Here is a 13,163-nt window from a genome sequence, read left to right on the forward strand (position 1 = left end):
CAGCGCCCCCGATGAGAGGCGCAGCATCCTGAGGCTCCATGCCGGAGCCACGTTGTTCGGCCTTCGAAATGTCACCAATGATGGCAGGGCTGAGGACGTTCGAGGCGACGGCGAGACCGGTTCAGGGCGCGGGCGGCGATGAGAGAGTCGACGACCTGGCTGACCGGCAGCCAGAACGGTGGCGGCGATGAAGAGCACGTTGCACACGTTCATGACGGGGTAGCGGCCCGTAGACCTCGGACAGCGGCGCAAATCAGAAAGAGGACCAGCAGCCTCTCCGAGCTCCCAGATGGTCACGAGCAGGGCGCTCGCCGAGTCGTTGGGGCGTCCATTGTCCGAGCTCGCTGACGATCTGATGGGCGACAGGCACCCACGGAGATGCAGGTGAAGGTGACTGTAAAGGCCATGCAGGCGAGCAGGGCCACGATGTTTCGCTTGAACGAGGCGGGCCACTCGCGAGGGTTGTCCGAGTCGCCGTTGGGATCAAAGTCGAACACGGGCTTGGGATCATCGAGGCACGCGAGGGGGTCCTGTGGCTCAGCCCGGGGGCCGAGGAGGGGCTGCGTCTCGGCCATGGTGCGGTGACTGACGGTGTTGAAGAAGGGTCGAGTCGAGGGCAACGATAGGTTGCTCGCAATGCTAGGCTGGCAATGCTAGGCGGGCAATGTGGAAGGCAGGATAGAAGGTGTAGAGATGGAGGTGCTCGTGGTCGTCACGTCTCGAGCAGAGCGGCGGGGCCTAGCGGGCCTTTAGCGGACCCTTGGAGCGAGATAAGACTTTTTTTTTCCATTATCACGCTTGTCTCGGTTCGGCCTCGGGTTGGTCAATCACCGCTGCATGATTCAGCCGGAGTCGCCGGCCGCCGCCGCCGGAACCTGCACCTCATGACCGCAAGTAGCCGCGCCCTACGCAACCCCCCCGCGCGCCCTGTGGTTGACGACTTGTCTTGGGGCGTCACACTCATCGATTGAGGAAGAGTGCGCCGGGCGCCCATTTCATCAACAGCCCAGACGAAGACTTCCCAATGCCAGAATCAATCATCAATTGCACGACAGACAGACTGAACCACGCTTCGAGAATCCCTCTGCCAGACGACCCAACCAGTGCTACCCCAGAATGAGGGGCAGATCAATGGCATCATTCGGAGGCAAGATGGCTCCATGTTGAATTTGTAATGCGCGCGCCGCGCCTCATGGACCAGTCGACCTGCGCAGTGGACTCTTCTGCCAACAGGTGCTTGAGACACTCTGGATCGTGCGAGAAACCTGCTCTGGGCAAGACGCCAAGTTTGGTCCAGTGGTGCTGTCTCACTGCCACGAGGTGACCCGTCCCGAAACCTCTCAGCCGAGTCAACCGCTCGTGAAGAGCCAAGTAGACATTCGAGATGGGTCTTGCTTGGCCTTTGGGCAATGCAGTGTAGATGATTGAGTTGCAACAGCACATGCTGCTTTGCCGGTCTAATTTTTTTTTTCTTCTCTGCATGTTCGCAAGACACGCCATGCATATGCAACTGACTACGCAGTCTGTTGCATCCAGGAAGAGGCGAATTCACATGGTTCCCTTCACGAACACCTGCATGTCACAATTCTCTTCCACAGTCCCGTGAGCACCGTTGATTAGACCCCCGTCGTGTTGGCTGGCAAACTCTGAATAGACGAGCCGGTCATGGACAGACAAATTTCAACATGTCTGGCAGACCTAGATCGCCCCGTTCACGATGCAACATCTGCAAGAGTGGACATTCCCACAACCCTGCCTCATCCACTCTCGATACGCGGTGGCCACGTCGCAGAACAGAAACATGGCTGCGCAAAAGCTTGACGGGCACAAAGAATGACAATGCTACCCTGATGCTATAACCGGATTCATTCGATTCTCGACACTGGACCCATGCAGCAATCATGGCATGCACAACGCGGACGCTGGAATCCGAGACAAAATCATCACCAGGTCAAGTACGCATGTAGTAGGCAATGAGATGCATTATAGCTCGTCTATGTGTGTACAAAAACCCCAGTTGCAAGCTCTAATAAACCAGATCCGCTAAGAACCAAGACCGAGACCCACGAATCCAAGATCCAAAGAAAGACATGTTGCTTTTCTCGTTCACCAAGAGCGCAAGCGAGACGCTTAAGCAAGGGTGAAGAGGCCGGCGACGAGCGCCAGGGCGGCGACGGCGACGGTCTTCTGGAGCGAGGCGGCGGAGGACTCGGGAACGGTAGAGGGGGAGGTGCCCTCGGTGGAGGCAGGGTTCTCGGCAGAGCCCGAACCAGAACCGCCGTTGGCACCGGAGCCGTTGCCGGAGCCCGACGGAGAGGCCGAGCCGGATCCGGAGCCGTTGCCAGAGCCCGAGGGGGAGGCAGAGCCCGAACCAGAGTCGGAGCCAGAGCCGTTGCCACCGGAGATGGCAGACGTCTCCGAGGCGGAGCCGCTGCCAGTGGCAGTGGCGTTGCTGGAGCCGGAAGCGGTGGCAGCGGAGGTGGACTGGGCGGCAGCGGAGGAGGAGGACTCGGCCTTCTGCTTGTCGGTGTCGAAGGTCTTGGGGCAGGTGAGGTCGAAGAGGGGCTTGCCGCCGACAGACTCGGTGATGGCGAACTTCATCTTGTTGTCGGGGTTGGAGTCACGGAGAGTGTACCAGAAGGTGGGGGTCTTGCCGAAGAGCTGACGGCAGCCGACCTCATTCCAGTAGTACTTGGCGTTCTGGACAGAAGCCTCGGCCTCATCCCAGTCGGGACCAACAGCGGGCCAGCCAGTCTCGGTGACCCAGACGGGCTTGCCACCAGCAGCAGCGATGGTGATGTCGTAAGCCTTGTCGAAAAGGTGACCGGCGTTCTTGATGTCGTTGCCCTTGTCGTTCTCGTAGTAGGGGAACTCGTTCACACCGAGGAAGTCAACAGCGTCAATGACGGCCTTGTTGGTGCCGTTGGACCAGGAATCCCAGGTGTCGACGTGACCGACGGGGACGGAGCTGAGGGCAGAGCCCTTGAAGGCATCCTTGAAGTCCTTGATGAAGCCAACAATGGCGTCGGGCGAGTTACCGGCACCAGACTTGTTCTTCACACCGGTGACAGAGACACGGTAGAGATCCTCGGAACCGATGGAGACACCGATGACAAGGTCGGTCAGCTTGGAGCCGAACTTCTCGACGGCCTTCTTCAGGGCAGACACCTCCTTGTCGATGTTGTCAGTGCCCGAGGCCCAGACACCGAGCAGGATGGACGTCTTGGTGTCAATGGCCGCCTCGAAAGCCTCAATAGGGTCATCCTGGGAGTAAGCCTGGATGTTGGTGTAGAGACGGACGGCGTTGAAGTTGCCGGGGGCATTGGGCAGGCTCTGGGCAGCCTTGAACTCGGCCTCGAAGTCGGCCTTGAACTTGGCAGAGCGGTCGGCCAGGGTGGCGCCGGAGTTGAAGCCAAGGTAGTTCTGGGCAGAAACGCTGACGGCGAGGGCGCCGGCAGCAAGGGTAGCGGAGACGCGCATCGTGACGGTTGAATTTGATGAGCTACTGTAGAGAAGCGGAAAATAAGAGGTTGTACGAAAGGTCGTGTCCCGGGGTCGGTACGACAGACGAAGAAGTCGTGCAAAGTTTGGTCAAAGGAAGAGCGAATGTGGTAAGGCGCCAAAAAGAGTGAGGCGTGCCTGGAATGGGTTGCTGCAAAGAAATGTCGAGGTCCCGAAAGAAGGAGGCTTAAGTTCGGGGGAAAGTTCGGGGGAAGCGAGTGTGAAGAGGGAAAGGTGATGTTTTGACGTTAAAGACAATAGACAGGGGGGCAAGGGGAAGCAAGGAGGAGAGAATGAGGGCGAAATTAAGGGGAATGGACAGGGGTAGGGCTTGGCACGTGCCCTTCGTATCCGTGCCGGGTGGCCCGTCGATCTGTCACCAGCTATTGGACGGGAGCGTTCTAAAAGGGGAGATGAGGTGGAGCGGCTTACGTAGGGGCCGTTCGCCGCATGTGGTCTACGTGCATAATATGAATCGACGAGGAATTCTCCGACCGGCTACCTGTTTAAGCCATGGACGACGTGGTTTTCCGATCGGGCTTGAGTAATGGCCTGGACTGGTCGATGTTGCGCTGAACCTGATGATGGTACCTCGACTTGCTCGTCCACCTGGTCCCCTGCCGCGTTCCTGCCTTGGATGCCTGGTGTGCCTGGTTCCTGCCCAGTCTTTGCTTGGTTGGCGCCAGCTCCAGCCGTCGCCGCTGCCTCGTTCTGCCCTGTTCTGGTCCCGCTGTGCCCTGTTTCTGCCCTGTGCCTCCCCGTTCGGTCGCTGGCGCCTTCCACTCGTCAGTGCATTCTTTCCGTCGGGGCCTCTGCCGCTTCCACAAATGGCCCTGCCTCCCCCTCCCCCCCCTGCCCCTGCCCCTCTATCCACCAGTCAGTCAACACGAACGCGGGATGCAACGAGAAGGACGTGCACCACAACAAAACAAGCCAACACTGCCTCACTGCCAACCTCGGATGATCCGAGGGATCAATGCCGCCTGGGTACAACGTACCAGCACACAGAAAACTATGCATTGCGTTACTGGTCAGTCAGAGACCAACATGAGTATGCTTATTATTCACTGGTCAGCCGCCTTTCTCCTACGCTGGTGAATCCCCCTGACCGATCAGCAGGTCCCGATTTGAGCCTGTAAGGCCGCCTTCGCACCGCCGTCCCAGCCCAAGACATGATCCAGCTCACTCTCGGTTCAGAGACCATGGCGTTTTCCCGAATCGCTGCGCGCTGAGTCAATTGACGTACTGACGCAAAGGTGGTGTGCTACTCGCTGACGTAGCGCTCGAAAACATCGCCGTAGAACCGCTGCCCCACCTCTCTGTGGCTTCTCACCTTTGTTCGGAGCTGACTCTCGCCCCACGTCTCGTACCCGCCCCTCAAGAAGGCCGAGTCGACGTCCCGACCCTCCGCCGACTCGACCCCTCCACCGTCGAACCGCTCAAAGTGTCCCCGCAGTGAATGGACGGCCTCTTCTCTCGTTAGGCTGCGCCGCACGCCCTGAAAAAAGGGCACGCTGAACCGTTCCTCCGATCCGCTGAGTACCCGGTGCGTTGTCGCGCGGCATACGCCATGCGTCACGACCTCGAACGCCTGTCCGATGTTCACGACATACGTGCCGGCAAGAGGCGGCACGTCGACCCACGTGCCAGTCTGGTTGAGAGCCTGCAGGCCGCCAACCTCAGGCGATGCCTGTAGCAGGAAGGTCCACCATCCGGACGAGTCCTTGTGTGGGCCCACGCCCTGGCAGTGTGTTCCATCCGCCTGTGCTGGGTAGTGCACTGTTTTGAGACGATGTTGGTCGGAGAGGAATGGTAGGAACGTCTTTGCTGGGAGGTCGAGTGCCTCTGCAACGAGGCCGAGAAAGCGTTCGCCGAGGATCGTGAGCTCGGCAATGTACGCTTCTACCACTAGTCGAATTGACGGCAGGGCAGGTGGGTAGTTGTTGGGTCCGCGCAACCGCTCAGCAAGTGGTTGTTCAAGAGTCCAGGTTGCTGCCAGTTCAGTCGCAAACTCAAACTGCTCGCGGTGGTCAGAAGCACCGGCAGTTGTCTCGGTGTCCACCTCGCTGTATCCAAGGAAATGAGGCGAGCCGGCAAGCGCCGCTTCTGCCTTTTGATCGGACGTCAACCCAAAGAGTTTGGGCAGAGCTGCCGTGAGATTTGCTATGACAGTATCTGGAACACCATGGTTCGTAACATAGAGGAAGCCCACGTCGAGCAGCGCATGTCGAAGCTCTTCGAGCAGCCTAGGTTTAGTGCTAGGTGACTCTGCGAGCGCGAGGTCCAGAAGAGGGATTGAGGTGAAGGCCATGGTCCGTCAAGATGATCGATTGAGTGGTGCTATTTGCTCCCGCCACTTACCTATACAGCCGGCTTGGCCAAATCAACCTGACTTGCGGGCGTTCTATGCAGGTACGAATTTTCTCTGACAAGCATCTCCAAGCCATCATTGCGAGGATGTTCCTGGATCTTGTTGCACACAGCAGGTGCGGAGACTAATCACGTCATGCCCAACCAGCCGGAGGGTTTTCCTCTACCTTCAGGGCGCTCAAGTCACGTGGCAATAGATGACGGCCAATCGACCATACAATCTGTCTTTTCGGGCGAGATGAGGACAGCCAGACCTCATGGATGCCGATATTTCGAGTCCATATCACGCTCTCTTGCCCGCATCTTGCAGGGTGTGCAGTGCATTGTGGTAGGACAGCAGGCCCTGCAACGGTTACCATCTCAATCCGAAGCTTTAATATTCCTCGCACTATGAAGGACAAATAAATTGGCCATGTTCATATAAGTGGTATCCAAGGTGGAGCAATATAACATGCTTATCTTGCTAGGTCGACAGCATGAGGTCTTCCATGAGCAGCTTCTCGCTCCGTGGCCGCCTCTTCACCCACGTCGCTTCCCCGACAGCGGGCACGACTGCTCCCTCTTCTACCATGGCCCAACCCGGTGCATGCTCATGGCGTTCCATGTACCGGAAGATGACTTCGGCGCCGCCCTCTTCCAAGGCGTACTCCGCCGCCATAGTCGCGCCCATTGCTCCGCGTCGCTCCCTTCGACCGCATTCGCCTTCTCCACGTCTCGGTTCCGCACGGCGAGCAAATGCAGCGCACGTGTGCTCCAGAGCCCATCCTGACCGGGATACTCACTTAGCATGACGACGGCTTCGTCCCGAACCACGGCGTCGCGGCAAAAGAGCGCCGTGCCAAAGAGCCACATGGACAGCCCGCACTGCAGGGACGTGCCGTACGCGGGCTTGTCGGTCGTCAGACGGGCGGCGCGCAGCGCGGCCGAGGCGGTGGTGAGGAATTCGCGGAACAGGGGTGTCAGCGCCCGCACCGAGTCGATGCTGAGGAACTGGGGCGCGTTCTCGAAAAGGGTTACGCCGAGGTACTGGAGGCGGAGGTGGAGGGCGCGGAGGTAGTCTTTCGAGTCGTGGGATTGCAGCATGATTCTTTGGAAGAGGGGAAGGAAGGCGCCCTCTTAGGGGTCTGCATCTTTTCGTCCATTGTCGGCATAGAAGGCAAGGACTTGTGGGGTGGCCTAGGATCTGGTGGATGGAGGTGTTGATCGCGGCTGCGTCGGAGCAGCCGATGACACCCGGAGGATAGCACCAAGTCATGTATGAGGGGACCGATGGCGGACTGAGCCCGGCGGAGATAGTTCCAGTGATGCTCGTATTCGTCGAGGGTGCCGAAGACTTCGGGCACATCATTCGTGACTGTAGGTTGCCATAGCTGGCAGAGGAGGTGCATGAACGACTTCTTGGAACGAGACTCTGTGGCGAAGACCTTTCGCAAAGTGTGGCAGTGGCCTGCAGTTACCAACGCGACCGGTGAGAATGTGCCGTGCCTGAGCAGCGAGGGTGAAAAAAACATTGGTCACCGCACCCAGCAAAGGTCCTGGATTGGGGGCCAGGCTTCTGATGTGAGCGTTCGCTTCTTGGCTCGTAGTAAGCGTCAGAAGGAGCGCGAGGCCATGGTTTACATGATTCAATGCAGCCTTGATGTTACCCCGGAGAGTCTCAAAGTAGAGAAGCATAACGGACAGGAAGATGGTGTCCTGCACCGAGCTGCTGCGGCTTTGGAGCTTCAGTGCGTGGCAAAGGTACGTAGTAGCGTGAAGTTCACGAGGGCTGTAATTCGGAGGCCCCCGGCCCGCTGGAGTCAAGGGGAGTTCGCTAGAAAGCGTTCCTCGTCCTCCCAGACTCACCGCGCCGATGGCCATGGCAGCATGGCGAAGCGTGTCATTGGCGCGAGCGAGCTGTGGCAGCAAAACACTCCAGAGGTCTCCGTTGGATGCCGCAACATTCCATGGGGCCTGCGACAACTTGACAAACTCGTTGAAATACTTCAGTCCTGTGGCATCATGGAAGTCGAGAAGATCGGGATCGAGAAGGGTCTGTTGCAACATATTTGCCGTCTTAGCCACAACGGCAACGCGACCGCGCTGTTTGGGGATCTTTGGCGGGGCATAGCCTTCGCAGTGCCCTCGGATGGCGAGGCATTTGCGGCAATGTGGCTTGGTCTCGTCGCACTTTACGTGTCGCTTCTTGCACGTTATGCATCCGGTCTTGGCCTTTGCATTGCTGACACGCGAGCGCTTGGGTTTAGTGAGGCTCACGGCTTGGTCATGGCTGGTGGGGTCTGGGTTTGGCGCGGTGCTGTAACGAATGTCAGCCTATGGCGCGAGTGTGAAGTGTGAGCCGGCCTACCTGGGGACCCGTCTCAGAGGCGAGTTGATCATGATCTTATTATATGTGATCAGCTCATTCCATGACACTTTTTGTAGAAGGAGAAAACGTGTAAGCGTCGTGAGGTGACGGTGATGCTGACAAAGGGATTGACGTCAGGAGAGTAATCGCATAAGGAGATATCGCGAGCAGACGGCTACCCATCGACCTCTTTGTTGCAACACCTCGTTAAATGCTCATCCGTTCAGCCCTTTCGTTCACTTTGTCGCTGCTGGGAAACATGGATTCAAGCCATGAACGCATCTCATTGGCTTCTTGAAACCCAAGTTAGGATAATTTGAACCGAGCCTGGCGAGCCACCAGGCCGGAACTCGGCTCTCGTTTCCGGAACCAATCTAGTGCCCCGGACACCTTGAGGTTGCTGATATTCCGATTCCTAGTGTCCAATCTGCTGAAGCCTCGTACCTTCTTTAATTCGAGTATGGCGGCTGAAGTCTGGCGCGCACCTGCGTGTTTCAAGATTCTTATCTGATCACTGATGTTCTGGAATCAATATGTGAGTTTGCCATACGGACATCGAAGCCGACGACACAAGTGTTTCTGAACCCAGAAACAGCGGGATCGCTACGCTGGATAATGGGTTAAATATGCCTTGGCATGCCATGAAATGTTGCTTTTCCATGAGCTGATACTCGAGAAAATAGGGATGTAGGACTTTGAATGATGTGATTCCAGAACTTTCGGAATGACCAACCACCTGCCCTCTGGCTTGTTCAAGTTCAAAATTACAGATTCTTTGCCTAAAAGAACTCTTGTTGTACTCCAGATTTGGGAATTGTAGACCAAACATGGGTGGTTTGATCTATACTGATCGAGACGACCTTTTTGATGAGATCACTTGTGATATCCGGTGAAACGATCTATTCACAGGGCTCATTCGGCTAGACAGCTGTCTCGAACACTACATAAATCCAGAGAAGTATGAGTCAAAATCCGAAAGATTGAAGATATTAAACTTAATCCAAGTACTAAAATTCAATTTGAGAAGGAGCTGTCGATGGCGTCCTGCTATAGGGTTCTGAGGGGAATAGAACTCTGGATGAAGAAATGCGCATTCTGGTCACTCAGGCTATAGATTCAAATGATCGACTGCAACAGGCGATGCTGGCGCGCAATCGTTGAGCAAAGATGTTTTGATCCTACTAGTTCAGGTCTGGAGCAGTGTAAGCCGAAGTATCGCGACTCCAGGCCTCAAGGAATCCAATCCAGGGATGGAAAGCGAAAGCTGGGGATTTATTGAATGGGAGCACCAGTGGAAACCGCGATGCTCAGACAGACCAGGCACAGGTGTACAATGCTGTCACACCCGACTGGCGTGAAGCGACCCCACAAATTTACAGGCTATATAATGAACCCTTACAGATCACTGTTCAACTTCCGAACTGGTGTAATGGCTAACATTTGACGCTCTCACCGTCAGGCTCAGGGTTCGATTCCCTGGTTCGGAATTGTTTTAGCGATTGCCAGCGCTGTCGGGCTCGTCGAGCTTGTGTTTTTTTGCCTTGGTAGTTAGTCACTCACCTCAAGAACGCATTGAAGCAAAAACAGCACAGAGAATTCCAAGTCCTGCGTGGCAACGACTTGCGCGGCTGTCTCACGGTATCGAGCAATGGCATGGTGTCTCACAGCGACTCGCACCGAATTCTACAGGAGCCGTTAACCCTCTACTCTACACACACAAATTTAACGCCCATATCGGAGGCGCCGTTGGCGCATTTTCCCACCGTCGCCGTACGCCGTTCCAACCACACCGTAATAGTACAAAGCGTAGCCGTCGTCCGGCGGACCACGACCGTCACCTAGACACCTTAATCCCGCCCCTCGTACCCGCTTTGGTAAGCAAACTGACGCTGGTAGTCTCTGAGACTCGACCACAGACGCAACTCTTCTTCCTCGTCTTGCGGCGTCATGTTGGAATCGTTTCCGTGACCAGCATGACCTGGTCCAGTGCCCTCAAGCTTGATCAAGATGTCGATGAGCCGCGAGAGTGCAGCCTCGGACTTGACTGCCACGGGACCCTTGCGCTCGGGGGCATCATTGAGAAGGGTCGACGCCACTTGGCGCACCTTGTTGATGAGCGATCCTCCGTTCGGCTCCATGTTTCGCTGCGGGATTGAACCGAGGACGTGCAGCAGATCCTGGACGATAAGCTCGCGCTCGGCCGTCATGAGCTCAAAGATGCGCTCGGCCTCAACATCTTCAGCCTCTTTAGCGGCCTTGCCCTCGATCGTGCTCTCGTCGATGATTGAACGATTGGGATCTGCGAGGTAGACATCGCGCAGGTTGAAGTAGAGCTCAACAAAGTAGGACCGTGTCGCGAGCTGCGACACCAGAATGTTAGCCTTCTGAATGTCGTACTGCAGCTGGCGCCGCCGTTGCGTGTTGCTTTTGATAACGTTGCGGATGTCGTTCGCCGGTTGCGCATTGGGGTACGCTGGAGGCATGTATTGAAGATGCCCATCGTCAAAACCACCGCCGAAGACGGGCTGATCAATCTGCGATGTGAGGCGCAGCTCAGTCGGGAGACGATCGATGATGTTCTTGGCAGCGACGAGGGCGTCGCGCAGCATGGCGCGCTGATCGGGCCACGGGAGCGTGCTCATCCCATACACAAGCTCCACACTGACGATAGCATTCATTGTAGTGTAAATCTCAACGCCGAATCGGAAGCCCGTCAGCAGCGTGACGTTGTTGTTCTCTGAATACTGAATCTCGTTGGCCATGATCCACCGGTCGTCAACATTCTCGGGCAGAGATGGGTATGGGAGGTTCGGAGTTGATGGCGCGATGACGAGGTCGGCGTGAGAGGCGCCAAGCTGTGAGAAGGAACGCACGCCGAGCAGCAGGCACCAGAATATGCGCTTGCCAATCTGATCTTTTAGTGTGAACGGCAGAGTTGTTGAGTAGTGATCAGTGCAAATGTCGCAGTCGCCGGTTCTGACGCATGAGCCAGCTCACGATCACGATAGCACTCAGCGGTGAAGTGGCGATATGCATTGACATGCAACGTATAGCCCGCAGCAAGGCCCAGAAAGTAGCTCGTCGCAGCATCGTCGAGCGTCTTGGGCGACTTGATGGACCACAGAGTACCGCGTGTCTGGAGCGCAATATCCCTGCACTTTTCAATCATGACAATGGCGCGAGGGAAAAGGTGCGTGCTGTGCTGGGCCTTGAGGTGCTGGCGAGCGCTTCGAGGAAAAGAGGCCACGAGGGCGGCAATCATGGAGGCCAACAGACTCAGAAACTCGGGGTTCGTCCGGTCCTGGCGCGTAGCGAAGGCGTCTCGGAAGGTTGGTTCGTGAGGAAAAGGCGCCAGGGGGTGGATGTAGGTGAAGAAGTCGTCAACGAGGAGCTCCAACACAGGCATAGGAGCAATCGATTCGGCAGTGTAGGGTGTGGCTGCAGGGCCCTCTGCGATGGACACAAGGGTCTGCGCGGCGTTATGCGGCGAGGGTGTCGGGCCCAAGCCGTTGTTGTAGGCGAAACCATTGCCTGCAGGTGTCGGGCCGGGCTCGAGTCGAGGGCGCTGGGCAGCGCGAGCAGCCTCGGCGTGCTTGTTCGGGGGACCGCGTCTCTTGAGGGCTCGGTGAAAGGTGCACTCGACGTTGAGGTCTCGGCAGGGCCTGCATGGGGCCGTCTCGTCGCATTTCACCTTGCGCTGGGAGCACATGTCACAGGCTCGGCGGAGTCGCGTCAGCTTAGGATTAACAGCCGAGTCTCTGGCAGCGGACGGCGCAGGTGCAGGCACAGGGGCAGCAGATGCCACCGAGGCAAATGGATGTGGACCGGCAGGCGCTCCCCCGATGGACGCATTTACGGCAGCAGTAGCAGCAGCAGCGGCGGCGGCGACGGCCAGAGCAGGATCTGGGCCGCTCGAGCTGCCCGTGTCCGTGCCTTGCATATCATGATCAAGAGAAGACGCGGACTGCGGCGGGGGGTCATATTGGTGATGCTGCTCATGTGGTTCGTGGTGTTGCTCGTGATGTTGCTCGTGGTGTTGCTGCTGGTGATCAACACTTTCGCGCAGAGCCTGAGCGGCGGCGGCGTCTGATGCGTCCTGGAGAGCCTGCAGGCCACCGGTGGCGATTTCGTGAGCAGTCGATGAAGATGTGGTCGCGTGGATCAAGTTTGCGTCCAGATCTGAGGTCTGCATCGAGCCAGGGTCGTAGTCGTCAAGTCCATCCTGGTGTTCGATATGTACATGCTGTCCATGATGCTCGGGCTCTTCAGAGGCATCGGCAGCGGCAGCAACAGCGGACGCGGCAGCGGAGTCGGATGCTGTGTCGCCATTGTCGATTTCGGACTGCGCTGCTGTGTCGATGGTAGTCGAGGCGATAGGTTCAGGGTCAACCTTCAAAGCCGAGAGGTCGTCGTGGTCGTCATCGTTCATGTGGCCATGATGATCTTGGTCCTGACCCATCGACATTGTGGAAACCAGAGACGCGCTCAATGATACAGACGCGGATTCGCGCGATGGCTGATCGTCGGGGAAGCTTCGGTGCGCGGCGTCCAAGGTGCGGTGGTGATGGTTGAGCGTCGGCAGTTCTGCGGCTGGTTTTTTCAAGCATCACGTGACTCGGCAACCGTCTACAAGGATCTGGGCCCCGTCTGTAGTCCAGCGGCAGGTGCCACAGGTGTGCCCATGGAGGAAGGGGCATCTTGCTGCATCATGCCTGCCTCGATGCTCAACCACACGGCTGTCACGTGAACCTAGAATTCGCTTGTCGTGGATCTCATCTACGTGCTGCTTTTGTGGAAATGCATTCTTGATTTGATCTCTACTTGATCCTTTCCCTACAGCGCCTTATTGACTTGACCTCCAGTTTATTGACAATACTAGCCACTACAGTACCCTCCTCCTCGAGTCACCTAACGGCTCCAGTGAAATGCGATCACAGGCATCAAC

General features: G+C 57.1%; 5 protein-coding genes and 1 non-coding gene across 6 annotated transcripts in view; 1 reads left to right on the forward strand and 5 right to left on the reverse strand.

Moving 5' to 3' along the window:
* VDBG_09776 (conserved hypothetical protein) overlaps positions 1-575 on the reverse strand; it is a gene marked incomplete at both ends in the record, with an annotated part of 1,588 nt that extends 1,013 nt beyond the window's left edge. Inside the window, 2 exons of the mRNA XM_003000010.1 lie at positions 165-282; positions 375-575. Of these exons, the coding sequence (XP_003000056.1) occupies positions 165-282; positions 375-575 (319 nt within the window). The remainder of the gene's footprint in view (positions 1-164; positions 283-374) is intronic.
* Positions 576-1,965: 1,390 nt separating this feature from the next.
* On the reverse strand, positions 1,966-3,757 carry VDBG_09777 (glucan 1,3-beta-glucosidase; the record flags this gene model as incomplete). Its single annotated transcript, XM_003000011.1, has 1 exon — positions 1,966-3,757. One exon carries the CDS (start codon positions 3,478-3,480, stop codon positions 2,131-2,133), a length of 1,350 nt encoding a protein of 449 aa, XP_003000057.1.
* Positions 3,758-4,765: 1,008 nt separating this feature from the next.
* VDBG_09778 (conserved hypothetical protein) lies at positions 4,766-5,812 on the reverse strand (the record flags this gene model as incomplete). Its single annotated transcript, XM_003000012.1, has 1 exon — positions 4,766-5,812. The coding sequence occupies one exon, from the start codon at positions 5,810-5,812 to the stop codon at positions 4,766-4,768; it is 1,047 nt and encodes a 348-aa protein (XP_003000058.1).
* A 623-nt stretch (positions 5,813-6,435) lies between these two features.
* On the reverse strand, positions 6,436-8,250 carry VDBG_09779 (conserved hypothetical protein; the record flags this gene model as incomplete). Its single annotated transcript, XM_003000013.1, has 3 exons — positions 6,436-6,984; positions 7,264-8,167; positions 8,219-8,250. 3 exons carry the CDS (start codon positions 8,248-8,250, stop codon positions 6,436-6,438), a joined length of 1,485 nt encoding a protein of 494 aa, XP_003000059.1.
* Positions 8,251-9,633: 1,383 nt separating this feature from the next.
* On the forward strand, positions 9,634-9,705 carry VDBG_15212. The gene has a single exon. It is a non-coding gene; the product is annotated as a tRNA-Glu (tRNA).
* Positions 9,706-10,065: 360 nt separating this feature from the next.
* VDBG_09780 (conserved hypothetical protein) lies at positions 10,066-12,683 on the reverse strand (the record flags this gene model as incomplete). Its single annotated transcript, XM_003000014.1, has 2 exons — positions 10,066-11,132; positions 11,216-12,683. The coding sequence occupies 2 exons, from the start codon at positions 12,681-12,683 to the stop codon at positions 10,066-10,068; spliced, it is 2,535 nt and encodes an 844-aa protein (XP_003000060.1).
* Between the last annotated feature and the right edge of the window lie 480 nt (positions 12,684-13,163).

The sequence above is a fragment of the Verticillium alfalfae genome, genomic scaffold, assembly GCF_000150825.1.
Source record: "Verticillium alfalfae VaMs.102 supercont1.16 genomic scaffold, whole genome shotgun sequence".
Taxonomy (NCBI): Eukaryota; Fungi; Ascomycota; class Sordariomycetes; order Glomerellales; family Plectosphaerellaceae; genus Verticillium; species Verticillium alfalfae.